The sequence below is a fragment of the Cebus imitator genome, unplaced genomic scaffold, assembly GCF_001604975.1.
Source record: "Cebus imitator isolate Cc_AM_T3 unplaced genomic scaffold, Cebus_imitator-1.0 Scaffold541, whole genome shotgun sequence".
Lineage (NCBI taxonomy): Eukaryota > Metazoa > Chordata > Mammalia > Primates > Cebidae > Cebus > Cebus imitator.
Genome location: NW_016107856.1, coordinates 709,646 through 735,999, shown reverse-complemented (window position 1 = coordinate 735,999; position 26,354 = coordinate 709,646). Strand labels below are relative to the sequence as shown.

Below are 26,354 nucleotides of genomic sequence, written 5' to 3'. Positions count from 1 at the left end.
AATCCCCTAGCCCTCGGAATGTCTGAAGCTTTTTCATCCCCATCCCCGCTCCTCACCCCCACCCCCAAGGTGGTTTTTCGGGTATAAAAAGTCTTGGCACCCTCCTTTCGACGCCACAGGTTGGAGAGACGTGAGTCCTCTGTGGTCGCCGGCATAATAAATGACCCTGCAATCTGGCATACTTTTGTCTTGGTGCTAACTTTCTACGCTCGGTCCAGTACAACAGAAGAAAGAGCTGCAGAAAAGAGGCTTGATTTGGGGGGGTGTGGTCATGAAGGATGAGTAGGAGTTTGCCAGGCAAAAAAGAAGAGAAAGGGCCAAGGTCCATGGGCAAAGATTCGAACACCAGAGTGTGAGTTCAAGAAAGCAGTTCCGTTCTGTTGTTTACAGCGTCGGTGGGGGTGAGGATGAGAAAGGGTTTTCTGGGCCAGATCATAAAGATCATTGCCTTCCAAACTAAGGATATTGTATCAGACCGTGCAACACCTTGAGGGAGTTTAATTAGATCAGGTTTGTACCGTATAGTATTTTAGAAGGATTCTCTGGCAACTGCTTGAAGGATGGACGGGTCGGGAGAGTTGAAAACAGGAAGCCGTCTAGGGGCAAGGTAAGATGCAGTAGCCCAAAGGGAGCAATGAGGAAGTAACCGGCGGTGAGGCTGGAGAGGAAGGTGCCTAATCAACAAGGTATTTAGGAGGTTTACTCTCCAAGAATTGTCAGCCAGTAGGACGCCGCATGACTAAGGACCAGGTTTCACACACAGTGCCCGTTTTCTGAGTTAGGAAATAGGAAGGCAAGGCAGGCACAGGTTTGGTGGAAAGATAAACAATTCATTTTGAGATTTTTAGTACTTTCTTCCTTTGGTCGGTAAATTTTGTCAGTTTTAAAACATAATTGCAGCAGCTAAGCAGCTAAAAGTTCTAATTGCACCCCTAGTCGGAAAAACCAAACACGTCAAAACCACCCCTGCTGCACTAAGGCGGAAGAGGACACTGGGAACCACCCATCGCGGGGGTCGGCTGTCGGCTAAGGGCTCCCCGCCGTTAGCACTTGGCATCGAAAGTGGTTTCTAAGACAAGGTTTCAAAAGCCCGAGGTTCACAAAAACGTCACCTCCGTCCCTGGGTGGGATCGAACCACCAACCTTTCGGTTAACAGCCGAACGCGCTAACCGATTGCGCCACAGAGACGGGCGTCGAGAAGTTTTGCTGCCAAGTCACTTCACTGAAGAGAAAATGCTCAGTGCTCTACGTCTTCTGTTGTTGAAATCTGTAAGACAATCAGCTTTCTGTGCTCCAGGGTGCCGCTCATAGCTCTGAGCGAGGCAGGTCTTTTTTCTGCGCTAGCACTTGCGTGGATCTGGAGCTTCCACCAGAAGAGGCTGAGAAAAGGAGAGCAGAAGAGGATGCAGGAACAAAGGGTCTTTGGGGAATCCAAAATGGATGCTATCTGTGGGTTCGGGGTTCAGTGGGTTTGGTCAGAGAAGAGCGACTTTGAGCTTTTTTTTTTTTTTTTTTTGCCTATGTAGACAATATTTGTATGCCTGTGCACACGTTTAGTGCTGACTCATAATAAGCTTATTATCGTGAACATTAAAAATATTTTCTGATGTGTCCAATCACATCCGGCAGAATGTGATATCTAAGTAAGGAAGTTTGGTATTACAAAATTAGTCTTCAATCCTCGCTGTTTTGAAAGGTTTCTACCGGCATATTAGACATGCAGACAAAACACGGAGCTTAAAAAGCCTGTAATATTGAAGTTAATGGTGTTCAGCTTGAAAATAAAAAATAAAAAATATTTTTTAAAAATTGCCTACAACTTAAGGACTTTCATGCCGACATATCCAGATCCACATATCTGAGGACAGAGCCCCCTAATTCCACCACCATCGACCTAGGGCACCTGGTCAGTGCTGGGTCTAAAAAGCCATTTTCTGTATTGCCCAAGACCTAGGCCCCCTCTTATCCTCCGCACAGAACCGTTTTTCTTTCTGCACTGCCATCCTCTCTCATCAGTGGACTCCAGTTCAGATGGAGGTGGAAGTTTTCAATGATGTTCAGTGAAATGAAAAGATACACAAACATAGATGTGCATATGCAGAAATTATATGTGCATATGTTTATGTGTACATATATTTTATATTTTATGTAAAATATGTATATGTGTATTGTATGTATAAGTAAATAAATAAATAAATTTGCCAAATGACCTTTAGGGTCTTTTATTTATGTATTTATTTATTTTTGAGATGGAGTCTCGCTCTGTCACCCAGGCTGGAGTCCAGCGGTGTGATCTTGGCTCACTGCAACATCCGCCTCCTGGGTTCAAGTGATTCTCCTGCTTCAGCCTCCCAAGTAGCTGGGATTACAGGTGCCCACTACCACGCCTGGGTAATTTTTGTATTTTTAGTAGAGACAGGGTTTCACTGTGTTGGCGGGGCTGGTCTCAAACTCCTGACCTCAGGTGATCCACCCACCTTGGCCTCCCAAAATGCTTGGATTACAGACATGAGCCACCACGCCAGGCCTAGCGTCATTTCTTCTATAGTTTAAATTTTTGTTTTTGCTCTTTTGTTCAGACCTGTGGAGTCGGCAATAGAGGCAAATGTTGTGGGATGTCTACCACCTGGAAGCTCAATAGTTACCGACTGGATCAGAAGTGGCATGGTAAAAGGTACAAGAAAGCCCATTTGGGCACAGCCCTGAAGACCAGCCCTTTTGGAGATGATTCTCATCCAAAGGGAACTGGGCTGGAAAAAGTAGGGGTTGGAGCCTAATAGCCCAACTCTGCCACTGGGAAGTGTGCCAGGGTCCAGCTGATCAAGAACAGCAAGGAAATCACAGCCTTTGTACCTGATGATGGTGGCTTGAACTTTATTGAAAAAAACTATGAAGTTCTGATTGCTGGATTTGGTGGGAAAGATCCTGCTGTTGGTGATATTCCTGGAGTCCACCTTAAAGCTGTTCAAGTAACCAGTGTCTCTCTTTTGGCTCTATCAAAAGCAAGGAGGAAAGACCAAGAACGTCAGTTTTAATGGTGAAAACCCGATAGTAATAAGTTTTCATTTGCCAAAAAAAGTTGTTTTTAAATGTCCTTTCTTTTTTAAAATTATAATAAGGACAGATGATAGTTTTCACGGCTATTTGTTTTATGAATTTCCTAACTTGGCAAAATGAAAGGTTGGCAACCCTATACTAGTAACCAGCTTTTTTGATGTTATTAGAGACAGAATCTTGCTCTGTTAACTAGGGTGGAGTGTGGTGGCATGATCATAGCTCACTGCAGCCTGAAACTCCCGAGCTCAAGCAATCTTCCTGCCTCAGCTTCCCAAGTAGCTGAGATTACAGGCTTGAGCCACCTTGCCCACTCAGCAACCAACATTATGGGGAAATTTTGTTCATCTGTGAAGTTCAAGTTTAGAACCACCACTCTGTGCTTTATCTCCATTGTTGGACTGACAGCAGAAATAAAAAGTTATTAGTTTTCAGTTGATTGTGAATACACATATGTTTTCTATACTTCATTTTACATGTATGTGACAGCAATCCAAAAGCAGGAAAGAAAAAAAGAAGAATTTTTAAAGGATAATAGAATAATTGAGGTCAAAAGTACAAAACGGGGTGATGAAATCAATTCAAATAAATCAGAAATTTTTTTTGGAGTGGGAGTGGACAGAGTCTCTGTCACCCAGGCTGGAGTGTGTGGTGCCATCTTGGCTCACTGCAACCTCCATCTCCAGGGTTCAAGTGATTCTCCCACCTGAGCCTCCTGTGTAGCTGGGGCTAGAGGTGCGTGCCACCACACACAGCTTATTTTTGTATTTTTGGTACAGATCCACCCATCTCAGCCTCCCAAAGTGCTGGGATTATAGACTTGAGCCACCATGCCTGGCCAAGGCCAATAAGTGTCGATATACATTATGGAGCAGTCCTACATGAAGAACATTTTCTGAACATAAGGAATTTAACTCCAAAATCAATGACAAAAATAACTTTTAAAATACTTCATATATTTGGAAATTAAAAAAAAAAATTGTGGAATGCAGTGAATACGGTTATAATGGGGAAATGTATAGCCAGTGGCTATTCTGATTGGTCAGTGCTATATCTGTTAATTCCTCCACAAAAATAATTAACTTCTGGGTTTTGCTTTTGGCTTTCCCTAGACATCCCCAAAATCCAGCCTCCATACATTGGCTGGCCACGGGGAACTGTAGGTGGCCACTTCCAGAAAAGCCTCTCAGTGCATCCCAACCTGAAGCGCTAACTGAATCCAGCTATGGCTGGTGTTGGTTATAGGTCCCTGTCCCTATATGTCTCCCAAAACAGGAAAGCCTGAGACCTGATCTACTTAGCGATTGCCCAGGGTCAATCTGGCCCCACACGGCTGTGGCTAGCCTCTACCAGTCAGTACTACCCTTTGGTTCTTCCTGCTTTGGGGACTGCAGCCTCCATGAGACCTCAGCACTAAGAGTCAGGGAATATTAGGGAGAACAGGCAGGCAGTAATAGGTTACACTGAAGGCATAAGCTAGATGCTGTGGCCACCACTGGTACAGATGGTCCTCTTGTTACAGGATGGGGGCTGTGGGGCAGATGAGAGCATAAGGGAGGTTTGGAGCTAAATGGTGGCTGAGGTGCAGATGTCCCTTCTTCCCATCCCTGTTGAATTTCACCTCCATTTGATGGAATAAGACTTTTTAAAATCTCAAACATATCCCACTATAGGCATTAACAACATTCATTTTAGCAATAAAAAGAGTAATTAATGGTTGCTCATTGCCATGGACCATCCTGGCAATGTTTCTATGTTTGTAATATATGTTTATATATTAATCCATTTGAAAATTAAAATTATCATCGTTATCCTCTTTTACCGAGGAGGAAATTGAAATAAAGAGAGCCAAGTTTCAACCACAGGAAGCACAACAGAGCCCAAGGACTTAATCATCACACTGTGTTGCCTCATCCAGCCTGAATGGTTAGGATCAATCTAATTATAAATGTCATTCCAATAAATGACTTTCGTATAATAGAAGATAACAGATACAGAAACCTTCAGACAATATTTTAAAAGTTAGAAAATTTGTGAATACAATTGCTGTCAGTTCATCCAATGACAAACAACTCAGTATCATAAACAGGATGTTAGGAAAAAGTTTCAACTTATTGACACTGTAAGTCCTCTAATGACTATCAGTTTTTTGGGAAATAATCAAAGGAGTTTGATTTCCAGGCAGTTGAATCCCTGCCTCTCTCCCTTGTAACTCAGTTGCAAATCAAATTCTCACTGTAGTACGTCTGAGCTTTTTGCCAGCAGAGAGGGAGGCCCGAATGAGTTGCTTACTATGAGGCCATTTTAGAGGTTGTCTGGAAAGGGGAAAGAATGTGCTTAGTTTGTGGGCTGCTTTGAAGAATGTCTGATTTAGCTTGGCCTGGGACCTTGGCCCCAGACTACTGAGAAAGCTTGCCTCCTGGCCTTGGCCTAGGACCTTGGCCGGGAACTAATTAGGGGCTGAAGTGATGATTCATAGTGGCTACTGGGCTTGGCCCTAGACCTATTAAGAGCTGAAGTGAAAGCTTGGCCTGGACCTTAGGCCAGGACCAGTGAGGGACTGAGTGATGATTTATAGAGGGTGGACTTAACAGTTTTAAAAAAGGAAAGGAAAGTGCTTACTGGAACCCACTGGAGCTTACTGTGCCTCTGCCTAGGAAAAAAGAAGCTTTTTCCTGAGAGCCGGAGGACTATACAAAGGACAAAGGAATTTCTGTGCCAGGCTTTGTTCCCTTATTTGAAGCTTGACTTTTTCCCAGGCTGCCTTTTTGTTGTGTGAGAAGGCGGCACTGATCCATGGGCTGGAGGGAGGCTCTCCAGAGACCCTTTCCTTGCTAACTAACTCCTTTCAGTCCCCCTTAGGAGTGGGGACACTAACTGCTGTTAGGGAGATTGGGTGTTGATTTTTTTGACTATTTTTTGTCGTGTGGGGAACAGCAGCTAACGTTTTGCGGGGGGGCAGGTTGAAGGGTTTTTGGAAGAAAGGCGTATTTATGCGTGGTTTTATTGCATTACCATTTGGAGCTTGATAGCCTTTAGGCGAGAGGAAACATTTGGGTGACAGCATTGAGTATGTAAGGCCTAAACATTAACACAAGCCATCTAAGAAAAAGAAGTTTTAGGAGCTAACTAGGTTTAAAATCAAGACTGGAATTTATTAAAAAGGGATTGTAGCTAATTGGGACTGGAGTTGGTGTTTCTTTTTAATATGTTAATGATTTTAATTGGATTTTTAAGCACTGGTGACTATTTTTTTTTTTTTTTTTTTTACTTGACTGGAAGAGACAGAAGAAAAAAAAGTCTTTCAGTCTCCCCGTCGGGGAATCGAACCCCGGTCTCCCGCGTGACAGGCGGGGATACTCACCACTATACTAACGAGGACAGCTGGAAACAAATTTCTGAAAGTTTTCTTTTAGAAAAAGGTATTTCTAAGCTACCAGCATACTTTGAGCAAAAGTTGCTGGCTGTTAGCAAAGTTATGCTTTTGTTCTCCTGACTCACACACTGCAATAGAAACATAATTTGAGTCCCACATGTAATTTTTAATTTTCTAATAGTCATATTAAAAAGTAAAAATAAAGAGGTGACAATTTTAATAACAAATCTTATTCTTTAACCCAATATATGCAAAATATTACGTGTAATCAATATAAAAATATGAATTGGTTATATTTTTTTCTTACCTAGTCTTCAAAATTGCTATGTATTTATTTTACACTTAAAGACAGCACATTTCAACTAGGAAAGGAAATTCTCATCGGAAAAAAAAATCTGTTTTTAGATTTCATAAAATTTGCAATTGAAAAAGTAGTTTCAATAGGTAAGTTGTTCCAAATGCTCTGAAACCTTCTCCAATCGTTGAATTATTAAGTACCCATTTAAAATGTTCCACTTATTTATTAATTTTATTTTTTTCAATTGATTTATTAAAACTAAATTTGAAAATGCAGTTTCTTAGAGAAACTAGCCAAGTAAAGTGCTCAATAGTTCGTGGCTACCGTGTGAACCCCGCGGGTAAAGACACTTCAAGAGCTCCTTTCTGAGGCTAAGACTCATCCCAGGATTCAAATGATCCCAAAGATTCCTCAAGAGTTGAAAGTTTACAAAGGAAGGAAAGGAGGAAAGAAGCATCAGAATCTAATCCCGTCAAAAAAAAAAAAAAAAAAAAAAAAAAAAAAAAAAAAAAAAAAAAAAAAAAAAAACCCTAGGTTTACAAAGAGGCCAGGGGAAAGATAGAAAGCGAGTACAGACAGTGAGGAATTGCTGCAGTTTGTTGAGGCCTAAAACGAGTACAGCGCACGCTGCAGCTCCCTCTCTGAAAGGCTTCCCGTAGAAGAAAATGAGTATTGCGTTGGCCGGGAATCGAACCCGGGTCAACTGCTTGGAAGGCAGCTATGCTCACCACTATACCACCAACGCTGCCGAAGGACCACTTTAAAAATCTATATATGAGAGAAGCAAAGCGCGTGCCTCTCCCGGCAGTTTCAGTTAGTGTCTTCTGTTTACGATAGAGATAAGCACGCAAAGCCCTCACTCGATGAGAACGATTCCTTTGAGTCGGCCCCGCCCGCAAATGGCGGGGGCCTGTGAACGCGGAAGCCGTTGACTCCCGGAGCCAGAGGGCGGGGCTGGCTTACAGGCCAGAGAGAAAGCCGGAGTTAAGCACCACCAGGGGATTTTCCTCCGCCGTTTCTCTCACACTCGCTCTCCTTACGTCCCGGCGCTCCCAGGTCCGCAGCTCCTCGAGACTCCGCACTGGATCTGCCGGGTGTCGGATTCAGCAATGGCGATTGGTGCGGAGGATCTGAGGGAGACGGGTCGACACAGGATCTAGCTTGACTTAGCTTGACCCCTCAACCTCGAAGAGTTGCCAGGGAAAATGGAGCCTTAAGGTTTAGTTTGGATAGTGAGGAAGTAAGTAGGAAAGAGGAAAGAGCTGTCGGGTACTGTTTTATTTTTCCCGCTTTGCAATAGGATTCAGAGAGAGAGTTTTATCTGAAACAATTAATAGACACTTTATTATCACCTGACATCCTGCACCGTCAGTGTATGATAAAATTAGAGGAAATTAGAAAAGCCATTTTGTCGTGTGTCAGGATGGCCGAGCGGTCTAAGGCGCTGCGTTCAGGTCGCAGTCTCCCCTGGAGGCGTGGGTTCGAATCCCACTTCTGACAATATGTATTTTACGTTCTTATTTTTCTTCCTGATTTGAATCAACCAGCAACTATGTTTGAATTCGTAGAGAAGAAATATTCAATCGATCGACACTGCGTTTTATCCTGCTTATCTAAATTTACGAAAATTATTTGTGCTTCTCTGCACTTGTACTAAATCTATTTTTTCTGTATTGTAGGCTGGAGTCTGGGTTTATGAAGTCAGGGAGCACTTGGGACTAAGATTTATCCTTAACTGGCATTTTTTGTTGTTGTTAAACTTTGGACTCCAGCTTCCCAGTGTCAAGGTATTCATTCCTTTATTCGACAACAATGTGTTGAGCCCTTTCTGTGTGTCAAGCACACTAAGGCAGGCAGATACCATCTCCTTTGACTAAACAAGAGAAATCACTCAACTCAGGATCTTTTAATTTGCCGTACAGTACTTAGTCTGAGTTTTTTTAACGCTAGTGCAGTGGTGTCAAACTTTGGTAAGGATCAGATTCTCCACCGCCTTGCCCCCCACCTTTTTTTTTGAGACAGGGTCTCACTCTGTACCCCAGGCTGGAGTGCAGTGGTGCGATCTCGGCTCACTGCAGCCTCTGTCTTCCGGGTTCACGCGGTTCTCGTGCCTCAGCCTCCCAAGTACCCGGGGCTCGCTCCGGTAGTCCCGGCTATTCAGGAGCCTGAGGCGAAGAGCCCAGGAGGCAGAGGTTGCAGTGAGCCGAGATCGTGCCACTGCACTCCAGCCTGGGGTACAGAGTGAGACCCTGTCTCAAAAAATAATAATAATAAAATAAAATCTGAATAAAATTTACAGTTAGTTATTTACAGTTCGTTATTCATATTATACCAACGCCAATTTCTTAGGTTTGATTAGTATATCATGGTTACATAAGATTTTAACATTAGGGGAAGCAGGAAGGATATAGAGTAACTTTATATGGTATCTTTGCAACACATCTCTTCATCTCAAATTATTGCAAAATTAAAAATTATTTTAAAAAACCAACAACTTGAAAGTGGTTGCCTGTGAGGAGTAGAACCTGGGAATGGGTCAAGAAACTGCTTGTACCAAGAATCGATTTTTTAATAATGGGCATGTGTTCTGATTTACTTTGTTCCAGGTTTTGGAACTAGGTGATATCGTTGTGATTACAATAATCAAACTAAGACTATGTACAACATAAGGATTTTTAGATGCCTAGTATACAAGAAACAGTCCCTAGAGAAACTAAAACAAAATGATCAACAGCCATTTAAAAGTAAGTGAAGTTTGTTTAAATCTCTCTATAGAAAAATAGATTGCACTCAAGTGGGAGGATCTGAGATGCCACAACTAAATATGATAAAAACCTTTCTTTTTATATTCTGTGTTGGGTTTTTTAAAAAGGGAAAGAGGCATGCTATCAAAACGCTAAGAAACTATATAAAAGTGATTACCATCAATCCTCTTGAGAAGTACAAACAGGTTGAGGGTGTCAGTGTCGGCAGCTGGGAGGAGATTCAGGAAAGGGAGAATGTAATGGAGGGTATATGCGTCTCTCTCTCTCTCTCTCTCTCTCTCTCTCTCTCTCTGTGTGTGTGTGTGTGTGTGTGTGTGTGTGTGTGTGTGTGTGTGCTGTGTGCAGGTTTCTTTCATGTGAAGCCAGATTGCATAAAACTTGGGCCAGGGCCAGGAAAAGAGGGTGGTTAAAAATGTGAAATAACAGCCAAGGACAAGTGTGTTATTAGGCTAACCTTCTCTCCATCTTTAAAAAATCAACCTAAGAAGGCTGGGCGCGGTGGCTCACGCCTGTAATCCCAGCACTTTGGGAGGCCGAGGCGAGTGGATCACAAGGTCAATAGATCAAGACCATCCTGGTCAACATGGTGAAACCCCGTCTCTACTAAAAATACAAAAAATTAGCTGGGCATGGTGGCGTGTGCCTGTAATCCCAGCTACTCAGGAGGCTGAGGCAGGAGAATTGCCTGAACCCAGGAGGCGGAGGTTGCGGCGAGCCGAGGTCATGCCATTGCACTCCAGCCTGGGTAACAAGAGCGAAACTCTGTCTCAAAAAAAAAAAAATCAACCTAAGAAATATGATGTATAACGTAGCATTGTTCTAGCCAAGCTCTCCCATAATTTCTGAGATAAATAAGTTTCCCACTGTGCATAGGGCAAATATACTATGGACTGGATTGATTGGGAACTAACTAACACAAATTTATCCTTTTGATTATGTTGTTTACACCAACAAAGCAAAGGCAAATATCCTTGCTTTTATATTGTCATTGACTCAACTGGCAGTAAACTTGTGACTAAGGATATTTCCCAGGTTCAGTCACTTGCTATAAAAAACACACAACTGATCACTAAATGAATAACGTAGATATGCAATAAAATGTACACTTTTTTCCACGGGGCTCAGCATCCAACTGTATTCCAAAGGGAAATATCTTATATACATATATTTTAATAGAGATGGGGTTTCACCATCTTGGCCAGGCTGGTCTTGAACTCCTTACGAAGTCTTGAACTTCGTGATCCACCCATCTCGGCCTCCCGAAGTGCTGGGATTGCAGGCCTGAGCCATCGCGACCAGCCCAATTTCAAAATATCTAAGGGAAGTTCTGGTAATAAGTGGACTTACATAAGGTGGAGTTATGTAAGGTGGTAATAAGTGGAGTTATGTGAAGTTATTTATAAGGTGGCATGCTCAGGCTCTAGAATCAGCAGGACAGGGTTCTTCATTCCAGCCCTCCTTTCCACTGTCCCCACTTAATAGCTATGTGTCCTTGAATAAATTGTTTAATCTCTTTGAACCTCATAATCTTCATCTTCAAAAAGAAGATAGTATTCCATTATGCTGCTGTGAAGTTTGTTAGATTGTGTATATCAAGTACCTGGTACATAGTTGATACTCAACTAACAACTAGTAGGAATTGCCAATGTTTGTTGATATTATATGTCTGACATTCTTCTTTGCCTCTTACATATATTAATTAATTGAACCCTCACAACAATCGGGAGGTTGGTACTGTTATCATCATCATCCCCACTGCAGGGAAGGGGAAACTGAGGCTTGGAGAGTTTAATTTGCATAGTATATAAAGTGGCAGGGCTGAAAATCTATAGAGTCTTGTTCCAACATCCTCATTACGCTACACTGTTGCTGTTATTGTTATTATTATCCTAGGACCCATAGGCAGAAACCAGATGGGGTCATACTATTTCTCTGACATAGATAAAGTCAATAGTAACTTTAATCGTACCACCAGACCTACTTCCTCTGACATATACCATCCTCCAGAGTCCAGGACTCAGGGTCTTTTCTCTAAAAGAACAGTGGATAAAGTGACATGATTAGAAAGAGCTAATAAGCATGTAAACTATTTGTTAGTTTTATTAAAACACCTAGGCTGACAAACAAACCAGGCTTCTATGATAAAAATATAGAATTTGTATCATAGGATCACACATGGAAACCTTGCCAGTACTTAAGTTTCTCCTCATTCTCTGCTTTTCCAATTCCACATCTCTCCCTCTCTCTTGCTGCATTGTAAGTCTCAATCCTCTCCTCTTTATCAGCGCTCACTCTTCCGTACTGTTCCAATGTGTTGGCCTCAAACTCTTCTCCAAATCCTGCTTTCCCCTATAGAAATCATGTACACGGCCTCAGGAATATTCTTCACTTTCCTCTTTCAGCACCCACCCCAACATTTTCTGCTTCTGAAAGCCTAGTCCCTTTGTGTACTTGTGTACTTTGATTGGTTGGAATCAAAGGCAAGAAGGAGTTTAAAAAGTTTATTTAGGTCTATATTTCACATAACAAAATTCATACATGCAAGTAACAAAATACACAAAATATAGGCGAAAGCAATGTTAAAGTGCCACACAAATGTTAATAAATTAACGACTTTTACTTTGAAGCAGAAGAGGATGAATCCCTCTCTCACCAAAAAGTCAAAAGACTTCAGTTATGAAACATCCTGAAAAGAAAGCTCTAGCTTTGCGGGGAAGACTCTCCAGCCCTTCATGTCTGAAGGGCAGGATCATAGAAACAGTCTAGAAGGCCCACAGCATAGCCCTTACAGTCACAGCTGACTTATCACAAAGGGCCATTCAATCAACCTCCTCAATGATGGGGCCGGTGCTGGGGACCCCCTGGCGGGCTTGAGCGCCACAACTGCTGCCCCCAGGGACACCAGGCCCCCCATAGAGCCTGGAGAAGACGGGGCGACAGATGTGCTCCAGCTCCCTCTTCTGATGCTCATACTCCTCCTTCTCTGCCAGCTGGTTGTGCTCCAGCCAGGCAAGGACTTCCTGACACTTGTCTTGCACTTTGCGCCTGTCCTCTTTGGGAATCTTGTCCCTAAGGCTTTCCTCTTGCAAAGAACCTTTCACATGGAAGACATGGGCCTCCAACGAGTTTTTGGCAGCCACTCTGTCCCTCTGGGCCTCATCCTCAGCCTTGTATTGCTCGGCCTCACGAACCATCCTCTCCACCTCCTCCTTGCTCAGCCGGCCCTTGTCATTGGTGATGGTGATCTTGTTAGCCTTACCTGTGCTCCTGTCAGTGGCTGTCACGCTCAGGATGCCATTAGCATCAATGTCAAAGGTCACCTCTATCTGGGGGACTCCACGTGGGGCAGGAGGGATGCCACTGAGTTCAAAGCGTCCCAGCAGGTTGTTGTCCTTGGTCATGGCCCTCTCACCCTCATACACCTGGATGAAGACCCCAGGCTGGTTGTCGTAGTAGGTGGTGAAAGTCTGGGTCTGCTTGGTGGGGATAGTGGCATTCCTCTGGATAAGCGTAGTCATCACCCCACCTGCTGTCTCCAGCCCTAGAGACAGGGGAGCCACATCCAGCAGCAGAAGATCCTGCACTTTCTCACACTTGTCCCCCATCAACACGGCCGCCTGCACAGCGGCTCCATAGGCCACAGCCTCATCAGGGTTGATGCTCTTGTTCAGCTCCTTGCCGTTGAAGAAGTCCTGCAGCAACTTCTGCACCCTGGGGATGCGAGTGGAGCCTCTCACCAGGACGACGTCATGGATCTGGGCCTTGTCCAGCTTGGCATCCCGCAGGGCCTTCTCCACCGGCTCCAGAGTGCTGCGGAAGAGGTCTGAGCACAGTTCCTCAAATCGGGCACGAGTGATGGAAGTGTAGAAGTCCACGCCCTCGAACAGGGAGTCAATCTCCAGGGTGGCCTGGGTGCTGGAGGACAGGGTGCGCTTGGCGCGCTCACAGGCTGTGCGCAGCCTGCGCAGGGCCCGCTTGTTCCCGCTCAGGTCCTTCCGATGCTTCCGCCGGAATTCTTCCACGAAGTGGTTCACCAGCCGGTTGTCGAAGTCCTCTCCACCCAGGTGGGTGTCTCCAGCAGTGGCTTTCACCTCAAAGACACCGGCGTCAATGGAGAGAACGGACACGTCGAAGGTGCCCCCACCCAGGTCAAAAATGAGCACGTTGCGCTCTCCCGCGCCGCGCCGGTCCAGCCCGTAGGCGATGGCGGCAGCCGTGGGCTCGTTGATGATCCGCAGCACGTTGAGCCCCGCGATGGCGCCCGCGTCCTTGGTGGCCTGGCGCTGCGAGTCATTGAAGTAGGCGGGCACGGTGATCACAGCGTGCTTCACGGGCTGGCCCAGGTACGCCTCGGCCGTCTCCTTCATCTTGCTCAGCACCATGGACGAGATCTCCTCGGGGTAGAACGCCTTGTCCTCCCCGCGGTAGGACACGCGCACCTTGGGCTTGCAGCCCTCGCTCACCACCTGGAAGGGCCAGTGCTTCATGTCCGCCTGCACCGTGGCGTCCGCGAACTTGCGCCCGATCAGCCGCTTGGCGTCGAACACCGTGTTGTGCGGGTTCAGCGCCGCCTGGCTCTTGGCTGCGTCCCCGACCAGCCGCTCGGTGTCGGTGAAGGCCACGTAGCTGGGCGTGGTGCGGTTGCCCTGGTCGTTGGCCAGGATCTCCACGCGGCCCTGCTGGAACACGCCCACGCACGAGTAGGTGGTGCCCAGGTCGATGCCCACCGCCAGCTCCCGTGGGGCCTGCATGGCTGAAGCCTCTCGTGGATGCTCAAGGCCGTCGAGGCTGCCGCAGCTCAGCAGTCGAAGGGCGCTGCGCTCCGGGCGCTCCCCGCGATTTCTCTCCAGCCAACCCGGCTCGGATCTGCTCGGCTTCGCTTCCACGGGCTTTTTATCCGCTTGCGCCTCCTCCCGCCTGCGCCGCCGCGAACCTTCCCGCAGCTTCCCGGCCGGCCGAGAGCCTCCCGCCCGCCCGGGCTGACGCAGCGGGACGGCGCCGCGCTGACGCCGGGAGAAGGTTCGGGCGGATCGGGTCGCGAGGCCCGGGGCTGAGCTGCTACCCCAGCCCCGCCCGCCTCTGACTCATGGCTGCGGAAAGAAACGCGGGGAAGGTGCCAGCTCCTCCCGGCGGGCGCTGAGGACGCGCGGCTGTGGCAGAGGCCGCAAAGGCACCAGCTTGAGAGGAAGGTCTCTCCGGGGCTGGGAGGTCGGATCCCCGCGGCGCACAGGCCCGCGGGCTGCCTTGGAGGGCCGCTGCGAGTCCGGAGGCTCAGGAGGGCCGAAAACACGTTACCGTGCGAAGACAGGTATAGCAGATATATACACATGTACCTTAAAACAGTTGTATTGTGAACAAAATATTTTCGAAATCGCGATTTAAGCGGATTGATTGCTTGAGTGGCCAGAGATGATAAGCCTTAAGGATAATAGTGCAAACGACGTTACACAGGTGGCATTGGTGGTTCAGTGGTAGAATTCTCGCCTGCCACGCGGGAGGCCCGGGTTCGATTCCCGGCCAATGCACGTCTAACATTTTTTCCGATTAATTTCAAGTCTTTTGCTTAACCTTTCCAATTAACTTCAGTTCTTTCTCCAATCTTGGATTAATGACTCTTGAGTAAATGAAACCAGGTGGCCGAAGACTTTAGGTCCTTCCAGTTTTGTTCTGTCTCCTTTCACCACTTTCCTCAGAGGAGACGTGACATCGCTGTAGCCCTAGGACGGGAGAGACCTCGCCGCTCGGTCCAAGGGAGAACGCAGCACCCGGGTAAGGTGAACGCAGATGTCCCTCGTGTTCTCCCCAGCATTTGTATCCCCGAGGAGCCTCCTCTCTAGAGGCCTGGTGGAGAGGCACAGTGTGCGTTTTTCTCTATGGCCTAAAGTGGGTTACAAGCTGGAGACCAGGACTCAGCTGGAGAGTAAACTACTACTACAGGCCCCAGTCCAACCTACATCCTAAAGGCTGGAGGACGCCATGGGTTCACTGGGCAGTAATGTCACACTGTTTTCCATCAAGCCTGTGACTTTGTGAATTGAGGCTGTTTCCCACTTTAATCCAGAACATTTCATTCAGATCTTCTGGTGTTCGGATTTCTACTGAAAGCCAAAACAAGGAGATATTTCTGAGACTTCTGAAGCCTGAAAAATCCTCAAAGAATTTTCCGTCACCTCCCCGTCGGGGAATCAAGCCCCTCTCTCCCACATGATAGGCAGAGATCCTCACCACTATAGTAGCAAGGATGGCAACTGTAATGGTTGGCAGCTGGAGAGTATGTGGTATATTTTGGTGTTATAATTTAGGAATGTATTAGAGAAACTTAAAAATTGGCTTTTACTTAACATTACTTGCTTGATTCAAAGGAAACTTCCATTTGTAAAACAAGAAACTAAAAACCCTTACTCCATAGGTGGCTGTTTTTTCCTTTGACAGGTTAGAACCCACTAGGAGGTTCCAGGGACCTTTTTAGAGGGAGGCAGGCATCCAGAAGTAGAGGTTAGTGCTGTTCCTGGGCTGGGGTTCTTGGTCAGTCCTCTCTCCAAGAGCACCAGTGACAGCTGGTAGAGTTTGCTGCTTGAGAGATCAGCGGTACTGGTAAGGTGAACAGTCCAGGAAAAAAAGGAATGTTTGAAGAAACGTGCAATAGATGACTTCCACAGTGGAAAATCAAACCGTCCTCAAAAAGGAGTAACCGATTTCATAACTCCAGGAGGGAAAGAAACTGTCAGATTTAAATTCACTCACTGTCAGGGTCAAAGTTGGCCACACCTGGATGCCAGAGTCAAGATGTTTGCCAACAGCCTGCAAGAGATGGGTCTTCACCTCAGCAGGGAAAAGTTGACCCGGCCTGGGGATCTGTGCCCTGGCTTGTTCAGGGACTGCCTTAATGTGGGTTCCTCCAACCTTCTCTTCCAGCCCCCAGCCACCTCAAAACCGCACTTACCCACTCACCCCCAAGGGTTACGGTTATAGCCCTAATGCAGCCTATGAATGTTACCATGGCATCATACAGGCATGCTTCCAATGTAATTCACTGCTTTTTAATTGGTCTCTTCAGAGAGGTTCAAACATAGCATGGCGAACTTATGCATGCAGTACAGTTTGGTTCTGTTTGTTTTCCTTAAAACAAAAGAGCCACTGAAGGATTGTTGGAGTTTTTTGTTTGTTTCATTTTATTTTATTTTTTCTGGTTCACTCTGTCCCCTAGTCTGGAGTACAGTGGTGCAATCACAGTTCACTGCAGCTTTGAACTCCTGATCTCAATCAATCCCACCTCCACCCTCCAAAGCTCTGGGATTACAGGCATGAGCCACCGAAGCTGGCCTGGTAAAAGTTTCATACATACACTTAAATATATCCACTTATGTTTAGTAGCTTAGTTTGAATAGCTTTAAAAGTAGAACCAACCTTAAAGTAATAACTTAAATAGACATTATAAAGTGATGCAATGCTCACAACTCAATATTGAGTACAAAAAAAAGCAAGCTGTATATTAGTCTGTTCTCACACTACAAATAAAGACATACCCGAGACTGGGCAATTTACAAAAAGAAAGAGATTTAATGGACTTACAGTTCTACGTGGCTGGGAAGGCCTCACAATCATGGTGAAAGTGAAAGTCATGTCTCACATGGTGGCAAACAAGAGAAGAGAGAGCTTGTGCAGGGAAACTCCCCTTTTTAAAACCATGAGATCTCATGAGACTTATTCACTATCGCAAGAACAGCATGGGAAACATCTGCCCCGTGATTCAGTTACCTTCCACTGGGTCCCTCCCACAACACATAGGAATTCAAGATGAGATTTGGGTGGAGACACAGCCAAACAATTTCACTGTAGAACTAAATTTATAGTATAAGCCAAACTGTATGTATATAAAGGTCAGTGACATCCACTACCTGTATGTCCTTGAACAAGTAATTTCACATGTCTGGGCCACAGCTTCCTCAATTTTAAAATGAAGAGATTGGGCTATATTGTTTCTAAGGAGTTCCCAGTTTAAAAGTCTCTGATTTCAAACATCGAGGAATTTATTCATTCTGCACATATTTACTAAGTGCTTTATCAGGCACCAGACACTAACCTGGGTTCTGAGTATGTGGTAATGAATAAAACAGACAAAGGCTTCTCCTGGAGCTCACATTCTAATGAGAGGAGCGGGGAAGTCAGACACAAAACAAACAGGTAAACATATATTAATAATACAATGGAGAAAAATAAAGCAGGAAAGGGACATTAGGTGTATGGAAGGGGAGATGGGTTATACTAAATGATCAAGGAGACCTCACTGATAAGGTGACATGTGAGTAAAGACCTATAGGACATAATGAGGCATGATGTGGGTCTGTGAGAAAGAACATTCCTGAAATAGGAAATGAAATAGGCTCTGGGCAGAAGTATAATTGGCATGTTCAAGGAAGAGCAACAGTGACCCAAAGCAAGCAAGGAAAAGCAGTAGGAGATGAGGTCTGAGAGAGTGAAGAGCAAGATCATCAAGGTCCTGTGGCATCTTGTAGAACATTGCAAAGGCTCTTGCCTTTACTCCAGTTGCAAAGGGAAGCTAATTAATATATGATTTTGAGAAAAGAAGTGACAAGTATGACACATAATTTTAAAAGATCACAACAGCTGCTGTGGTGAGGAGAGACTATAGGATGTCAAGGGTGACTGCAGGGAGGCCAGTCAGGAGGCTATTGCAGTAATTCAAGTGAGAAATAAATAATGGTGGCTTGGACCAGGCTGGTGGGAGTAGAATATCAAGAAGCAGTCAGATTGCTGGGTGCATTTTAATGTAAAAGCAGGATCTATTAAGGTTTTGTGTATTTGAGGAGTCTCTGTCTAGGGTGATATGGTTTGGCTGTGTCTCCACCCAAAATCTCATCTTGAATTGTAATCCCCATGTGTCAAAGGTGGGGCCAGGCGGAAGCAATTGGATGATGTGGGTGGTTTTTCCCCATGCTGTTCTCATAATAGTGAGTGAGTTTCACAAGAGCTTATAGTTTTATAAGCGTCCAGCACTTTCCCTGCTTGCACTCACTCCGTCCAACCACCATGTGAAGAAGTTGCCTGCTTCTTCTTTGCCTTCTGCCATGATTGTAAGTTTCCTGAGGCCTCCCCAGCAATGAGGAACTGTGAGTCACTTAACCCTGTTTTCCTTATAAATTACCCGGTCTCAGGTATTTCTTCATAGCAGTGTGAGAAAGGACTAATTCATAGGGTCTGGAAGCTAAAAGGTGGGTGGAAGCTCCATAGCCTCCTTAAAAATCAATATAAATTATCCAACAGAGGAAGCTGCTAAATTTCAAATGCAAGAAAAAGTTTGCACAATGATGTTGTGTCCCAGGAAAATGGAAGGCTTTTTAAGGGCACTCACCAAACTGTCAAGGAGACTGTCAGTCGTGTTTTTAATCAGCCTAGAATGGCTTCTCTGAGAAGGTTACATCATCTGGTAACCTCACTGGGAAAATAGCAGAGCAGGACATGTCAGCTATCTCCACTGACCGCCAATCTGAAGTTTGCCTTTCTGAGAACTTGTATTGCAAAACAAAGTGAGCGTTTTACTTGCCATAGGAGAAGAGAGAAGAAGACATGGAGATAAGAATACAAGTTCATTAGAAGAAGAGTATTCAGTTTCAAGAAGAGGGGCACTCACCCTAGACTCCAAATCCCCATCTCTCCTCTCCCCCACATCCTATCCATTACTACCTTCTCAAAATTTTCATCAATGAAAAGAAACTGACCCCAGATAGCTCAGTCTACACCCCAACCAATACAGCCCTGAAAAGGTAAACAGAATGTTGTGGTTATAATGTTTTATTACAAAAATAATATATGATCATTATTTAAAAATAAAGAAAGAAAATAGGTCATTAATAATTCCATTACCTTGAAACAATCACTTTCAATTTGTTATTAGAGGTTAGTCTGTTTTAACATTTCTGAAATCATATAGACTTACATGATTGTTCTCATGTAACCTGTAACATAAGCATTTCTCATGTTGCTACGATCTATACAAACCACTGTTAACAACAGTGGTTTGATTAATTGTATTGGCTATGTGGATGTGAAACAGAAGATTCTTGATACCAAGAGGGCTGAGGCGCAGAAGGTGCAGTCAGTCATCTGGGACCATTTTTTCTGTGGCTTTCAGGACACGGAGCTTCGGGGACTCAGATGACTCTGGAAGAGTTCTCTTTTGGAACTGCAGCATGCTCTCTCGTCTTCCCCAAGGGGAACTTAGTCCAGGAAATAGCAAATCCTCGCCTCTCTAATTCTCTTCTCAAATCCAGGGCAAGACAATGGAGACTTTATATGGTTCTGGTAATTGAGCTGTTTTTTCTTCTGGAGCTTCGGACTGTATACACAGTGAATAGGTGATTTTGTTCTCAGCTTGGAAAAGGCAGAAACCAGCTGTAGGGGTCCACAGAGAGGGCATAGGAAAGATGATGTTTAAGGGGCCAGGCATGGTGGCTGATGCTGGTCATCCCAGCACTTTGGGAAGCCAAGGCGGGCAGATCACTTGAGGCCAGAAGTTTGAGACCATCCTGGCCAACATGGCAAAACCCTACCTCCACTTAAAAAAAAATACAAAAATTAGCTGGGCGTGATGGCACACGCCTATAATCCCAGCTACTTGGGAGGCTGAGGCACGAGAATCACTTAAACTTGGGAGGCAGGGTTTGCAGTGAGCCAAGATAGCACCACCACACTCCAGCCTGGGCCACAGATTAAAACTCTGTTTCAAAAAAAAATGTTAAAGTAAAAATTTGAGGAACAATATACTTTTAAAAAGTAATTTGAGTAAGAAGCAGTTCATGAATTGGGCAACCCCAAACCAAAAGTTTAGTGTTCCAGTGGCAAAATGTCACAGGCAAGTATTTATTGGGAAAATGTGGAAACACAATAAAGACATTTAATTGATTTTCAATTACATAATTGTTTTTGGGGGGTGGGTGTCTTGTTAAAAAGTCCTTAGCCACATAATTATATCTTAGTAGGCGCTTATAATTGGCTGGGGTTGTCTTATTTCTAACATAAACAGTTAAGTTTTGACTACGCTTCTAGTATGACCCCAGTGAATTTTGCTTATGTTTGTAGTTTAAGCAAAGTTAAAGCTATTTCTAAGGCCCAGGTGGTTTTGTTTGCTCAGGAATTTTTCCAGTCTCCATTTCAATTTTACTTTAACGGTTCCCCTCTTTTTGTTATCCACTCAGCAAGCTGAGACTGTGACCACATGGCACAATGTTACTTTCAGTTATAACTGTTGACATAGTTGTTGGAAGGAAGAGTCAGGTAGAGGTTCTTATCGTCTTCAGCAGGTGCCCTAGGGTTCAGAGTCATGTAGCCGCCATCAACCGTTTCATAATCATTGTTGGTTTCTTCATGTTGTCTCGCTCTGATGGCAATCGTTTGATGTCCAAGTGCCTGCAGGAAAGCATTTAAAACTCATAAGGGACTTCAGTGCACCAGGGAGGTAACTACAATAACTATAAGGAGAATAATAGCCAAGGATTGAAAAATTCCTCTGAGCAAAGATTCTCGAGAGCTAAGACTTAACCAACTGAATAAATTAATGAATATAAATTAATATTAGGTGATGAAAAACTCATCTTTGTTCTTTAAAGTCTTTTAAACTTTAGGAGGCTATTGTTTTGGACTAAGCTCCTGTACTAGCCACAAACAGAACAGATTAAAAATCAAAATGGAATCACCCATGCTAAAGTTTTAAGTCACTAAACAGAAACTACATTGTTATCTGGCCTTTAGAAAAATCAGGAGAGATAACAACCTAATTTCCCAAACAGGCCAGTTTCAATTGGCATGTTTTAATCCTTACAAAAAAGTAACCTGATGTTAATCAACCAGTTATTTATTATTCTGTTTCCCTATTGCTCTCTTTTGCAACTTTAACCAACTTTAAAATAGCCAATCCACTTTAAATTCTTTGTTTCTGCTTTCTTCAGACCTTTTTCTGTCTTTGAGGCCAACCTCCTCTGCTGTAACTCATTGGAAACCTTATTCTAATTTAAGGAGGCAAGTGTTGCCCAGTTCTAGAATCACCATAAAGCCAATTGAGATTTTTAAGCATTTCTTTTGACATCAGTGGGAACACCAGCTCCTCCTTGTTAAGCTGCGAAGGTATCAAGAATTCCTATTTTAGGGTGTTGTTGACGCTAACTTGGCTCATTTTCTATTGTATTGCTTAAGAGGAATTCAGGGTATTAGTCTATTAAAAAACTGAAGTTAGGGCCGGGCGCGGTGGCTCAAGCCTGTAATCCCAGCACTTTGGGAGGCTGAGGAGGGTGGAACACGAGGTCAAGAGATCGAGACCATCCTGGTCAACATGGTGAAACCCCGTCTCTACTAAAAATACAAAAAATTAGCTGGGCATGGTGGCGCGTGCCTGTAATCCCAGCTACTCAGGAGGCTGAGGCAGGAGAATTGCCTGAACCCAGGAGGGGGAGGTTGCGGTGAGCCGAGATCGCGCCATTGCACTCCAGCCTGGGTAACATGAGTGAAACTCCGTCTCAAAAAAAAAAAAAAACTGAAGTTAATATTTGGAGCAAATTATGATCTTAGTTTTTGAGTTTAGAGGGCAGCTAGGTGAAACAATTTCTAGGTGAGAATTTGAAGCAAGTTTAAATGGTGTACTGAAGATGGCAGTTGCAATGTGATGTGATTTTCCGGTTTGCAATTTGAATGTCTCTGGTTATATCATTAAATATTCTGGTAAACTTTCTCAGTGACCCATATAGCAGCAGGCATTGAGATTGTCCATATGTGCACTGTTGTCGTGATTTTTCTGAAGCTTACAGACACCACTTTCAGTTTGCAGAGCTTCGGAAAAGGGCAGTTTTAGTTTTTAGTTGAAAAAAAATTCAGGAGTCAATCCAGTTTATAGGGAGATAATAAAACCTCAAAGAAAATGAACAGGCCTAGAATTCGACAATGGGTGCACAATAGTTTTCTACTAAAATATAATTGTTTTTATTCTGGTGAAAAATATTTTCATTTTCCATTTTTACCAAAAGTGAATGTTTTTTTCACAAAAATAAATCTAAGTAGTACCTATTTTTGGTTATAATCCAACTTGAATTTCACTTGTGTTTGCAGTTTAAGCAAAGATAAGGCTATTTCTAAGGCCTGGGTGGTTTTGTTTGCTCAGGAGTTTTCAGGCCCAGTCTCCGTTTAAATTTTGCATTAACAAAGGCAGAAAGTGAGGAAACAGGGGAGAAGGGATGGCGGGGGAGGAAAAGGAGGTGGCTGGGATTACTCACCTCAATTTGGGCAGCCTTCACAGGACCAATGGAACTGGCTGTGGGGGAAAAGAAAAGGATTATCCCGGGCAGTGCTATAGAAAAGGGCCTGCCCGTGCTGATGCTGAGGCTGCAAAACCATAACTAGACTCAAGACGAGGACTGCTAACCCCTTGACACAGTCCTGTAAGGCCAAGGGCTAAGTAAATACGGCTTCATGTATCCACCCTTGGGATCGCCCAGCCACAGCCTTCCCCACAGGCCACACTGGCAGAGGGAAGCAGTCACTTGGGCCACATTCTTTTCAGGGAATTGCTCTGAGTTTTCCTAGAAGCAAACCAGGCAGCTTGGGGATCTGAGATATTGGGGAAGGGGTGGGGGAGGAGTGTTCAGCATCAGAGTGAAGGAAAGTCCAGATTTTTGCTGACCACATCAGGGAGAGAAGGCTGAGGGCCATTTCCACATTGTTCTAATGTAGTGCATCTTTGTTGGAACTTTGAAGAATATACTATTCCATGACATTAAAAAGGAAGACAGAGTGAGAGTTCGAGAAAGAAACAGGAGGGAGGGAGGGAGAAAAAGAAAGGAAGGAAGGAAGGAAGGAAGGAAGGAAGGAAGGAAGGAAGGAAGGAAAGAAGGAAAAGGCTTTCTCTGGTTAGTGTTCAAAACACACCTAATTGCCTCAAGGAAGGAAGGAAGGGAGGAAAGGAGGAAGGGAAGGAAGAGCTTTCTCTGGTTAGTGTTCAAAACATACCTAATTGCCTCATGTTTTTGTCATAAACTGACTTAGCCAGTGTGAAAAGCAGCCTCGGTATCTGAAAGCCACATTTCTCAGGAAGTTGGGAGGTGTCTGAGACAATGCATCTAGTCTCTTCTCTCACTTCCTGAACACAGAGAGTCTTTACTGCCATGCTCCAAATTCTACAGCAAACCACATTCTGAATTCCCATTCTAATACATTCCCCCCAAATCCGAGCAACCCAGCTCTGTCTTTTGGGAAATCATCAGCCCCGTTGCCTGGCTGCATAAATGCCTTGTGAAACATGCTTCTGTCAGTATAGACAGAACCGCACATCAAGGCGACTAATCCAGTTGCTTGAACTTCTTTTTTTTCCCAGATCTGCTTTGGCCCTGGTGTGAACGCAGGCTGGTATCCCCTCTGGGCCGGGCCAGCGAACGTGTGACCTTGCTGAAAGCACAGCTGGAAGAGTGCTATTTTGCTCAAGCTCTCAAATCTGTTGGCTCTGCTCTGAGTCATACTCCAGCCATCTGAGTTGGGGTGTTTCAGGGCCTCTTTTTTCTGCCTGTTCCTACTGTCTTGGAGGCTCCCAGAGAAAGCCCCAGCGTCCTTTGTGCTCTGACTTTAACCACAGTCTGGAAGTTGCCTGGCATCCTCCTGTTCCTTTACACACTCCCACCTGGGCCAGGGCTTCGATAGCCCCTGGCTCTCACAGTGTCAGACCTAGAAGGGCTGAGAGGTCACCCCGGCCACCCACTCATATCCCCAGTGAGGAGACCGAACCCCATCAGGGAGACTATCTTGCTCAAGGCTCCAATGTGTGAGGGGGACAGAACCAGGCCAAAATTCAATCAACCTTGAGTGCGTGGGCATCGGAACCGAGCTTTGCCTGTAGGTTAGAGCCCACTAGTGCTCCTAGTCCCCCAGAATTTTCTCAAGCCCAAATCCCCTCTTAGTGTTCCACAGGGAGCTGAGCCTGGCCACTCTGCCCCATCCTTCCACAGAGGCAGACTCCTCAGCAGATGGAAGGGTTTTCAGGCCTCCTCCTTTTCCCCCTTAGACTCCTGCCTCCCACATCCGATTGGTCTCAGCTCTATAGCCCCTAGCCCTCTCCTTTCCCAGCTCTGCCAAAGCTCCTCAGAAAGACCAAAGTATCTCTGATTTCCTGCTCTGGAATATCCCCAGAAATTTGGACATAGCCCTCTCCTCTGTATCTGGGACTGATGTTTCACTTCTCATCTCCACTGAGGTCCTCCTCAGGCCCGGGAGTTAGACTCAGAGCTGACCAAGTGATTCGAGCCCCGGCCACCCCCACACCGCTGCTCCCTCCCTGGCTCCCAGCTGAACTCACACAAGCGCTTTCTTGCTGGCTCCAGTCCAGCCAGCAGCCCTGGTGAAGCATCACCAAATCCCTGAGACAACGCTGTACTCACCTGGTTTCTCAGGGAGGGTCTCTCCCATTTCCCTGCGCTCAGGGTTTCCTGGGAGAGCTGGGAGGGGCACACAGGAGGTTAGTATGGTTATGGGGTGGGGTCTGAGTCCTCAGGACCAATGACCCAGGCCAGGATTAGATGGGACCAGCTCAGGACTTCCCTCCGGCAGATGCTCCTGTCCTCCCACCCCCAGCTCCCCTGCTCAGGGACTGCTCCCACCCGGAAAAGGGCTGGTCCGGAGACAGAATTCAGCTCATCCGTGGGGACACCCAGGAGTGTGAGAAAGGCCATAGTATGGCATCTGTCTGAGGCTTGCTCTGCCTTTTAAAAACACCCCTGTGTCTCAGTCTCTCTCTATTTCTTTGTATTTACTTATCATCAGTAACTGAGGTCCTGGCTATGAACCGATTGCGAAGTGCTTTGTGAGGTGTTAGTGGGATTATTTCTCTTTCTCAGCAGCTTGCAGCACCCTCTCTACTCCCTCCTCGACCCCCATATGAGCCGCACCCAGCCTGAGTCCCTGCCTTGGCCCCGTGCCTAGAGAGTCCTCCTTCCTAGCCAAGCGCTGCCCTCTCACACCACCTCCTCCATAATGGCCGCAGCTCCTGTTTGTGTGCTGTTACTGCCTGCCAGGCACTCATTCATCCCCATGGCAATCCTGTGAGGTGAGTCCTGTTAGTGTCCCCAGTTTCCACATGAGACAACTGAGGCACAGAGAGGTGGAGAGGCTCACCTGGGTCATGCAGCTGGTACACCGTGGAACTAGATTTGAACCAGGCAGTCCAGCCCCACTACGTGCACACGCCATCACCACACGACGCTGCTCCCCCTAGACCTTCTTCAACTTGCTGGGCTATGAAGCCTCTTCTGTACTCCTATCCTAGGCTTTTCATGTCCCTATCATTGTTCTTATCCCATCTTATTACAATGACGTAGTTGTACTTCTGTCTTCCTCAACAATGCTGAGAACTCCCCAAGAGCAGGGACTGGACTTCATCTTGGCATCACCCACCATGTCTCACACGTTGGCTGACACATAAGCCAGTTTGTTCAAGTCTTGTCAAATGAATGATCTGATAAATGAATGAGTGGCTATAATACAACATGGGCCTAGATCTGAATGTGTATCTAGCCCAAAAAGAGGGACTCTGGAAATGTTTGGGTTTAAGGCCTGGGACACGTGGAAACTGATAACAAAAGGGACCAGGAGGAGCTACAAACCTGAAATCCGCTTTTTCCTGCAGTAGATCAAGGCCACTACAGCAGCAACAACGGCCACTACAGCAATCCCAGCGACCACAGCTGCAATGATCCCCATCAACGGAGAGCTCATGCTGGGCACTAGGGAAGACAGGACGGGCAGAGAGTACTTAGGATGGGCAGTACTCTCCTTGTCCCACCTTCCTCCTCCTCTAGTGCTTGTCACCCA

General features: G+C 45.4%; 3 protein-coding genes and 5 non-coding genes across 17 annotated transcripts in view; 3 read left to right on the top strand and 5 right to left on the bottom strand.

Annotated features, from left to right (window-relative positions):
• Nucleotides 1–18: 18 nt before the first annotated feature.
• Nucleotides 19–3,271, top strand: LOC108293568 (40S ribosomal protein S23-like). The gene is given in 3 exon segments (XM_037733684.1): nucleotides 19–81; nucleotides 1,299–1,454; nucleotides 2,581–3,271. Coding segments are annotated over 3 exon segments (675 nt in total). The 3' UTR covers nucleotides 3,037–3,271.
• Nucleotides 1,116–1,189, bottom strand: TRNAN-GUU. The gene has a single exon. It is a non-coding gene; the product is annotated as a tRNA-Asn (tRNA).
• Nucleotides 3,272–6,364: 3,093 nt separating the features above from the next.
• Nucleotides 6,365–6,436, bottom strand: TRNAD-GUC. Its single transcript has one exon. It is a non-coding gene; the product is annotated as a tRNA-Asp (tRNA).
• A 966-nt stretch (nucleotides 6,437–7,402) lies between these two features.
• On the bottom strand, nucleotides 7,403–7,474 carry TRNAG-UCC. The gene has a single exon. It is a non-coding gene; the product is annotated as a tRNA-Gly (tRNA).
• Nucleotides 7,475–8,146: 672 nt separating this feature from the next.
• On the top strand, nucleotides 8,147–8,229 carry TRNAL-CAG. Its single transcript has one exon. It is a non-coding gene; the product is annotated as a tRNA-Leu (tRNA).
• A 3,753-nt stretch (nucleotides 8,230–11,982) lies between these two features.
• On the bottom strand, nucleotides 11,983–14,627 carry HSPA6 (heat shock protein family A (Hsp70) member 6). The gene has a single exon (XM_017515107.2). The coding sequence runs from the start codon at nucleotides 14,243–14,245 to the stop codon at nucleotides 12,314–12,316; it is 1,932 nt and encodes a 643-aa protein (XP_017370596.1). The 5' UTR covers nucleotides 14,246–14,627; the 3' UTR covers nucleotides 11,983–12,313.
• A 321-nt stretch (nucleotides 14,628–14,948) lies between these two features.
• TRNAG-GCC lies at nucleotides 14,949–15,019 on the top strand. Its single transcript has one exon. It is a non-coding gene; the product is annotated as a tRNA-Gly (tRNA).
• A 4,270-nt stretch (nucleotides 15,020–19,289) lies between these two features.
• Nucleotides 19,290–26,354, bottom strand: part of FCGR2A (Fc fragment of IgG receptor IIa) — a 12,513-nt gene continuing 5,448 nt past the window's right edge. For 3 of the 10 annotated variants that reach the window (XM_017515109.2, XM_017515108.2, XM_017515113.2), the window contains 3 exons: nucleotides 22,775–22,812; nucleotides 20,759–20,921; nucleotides 19,290–19,907 (listed from right to left, as the gene is read on the bottom strand). In XM_017515109.2, the coding sequence (XP_017370598.1) occupies nucleotides 19,777–19,907; nucleotides 20,759–20,921; nucleotides 22,775–22,812 (332 nt within the window). In that variant the 3' untranslated portion in view covers nucleotides 19,290–19,776. Of the gene's footprint in view, nucleotides 20,922–22,774; nucleotides 22,813–22,864; nucleotides 24,983–26,146; nucleotides 26,267–26,354 lie in introns of those variants that run through there. The other 7 variants (XM_037733682.1, XM_037733681.1, XM_037733679.1 and 4 more) reach the window with 5 other exon arrangements.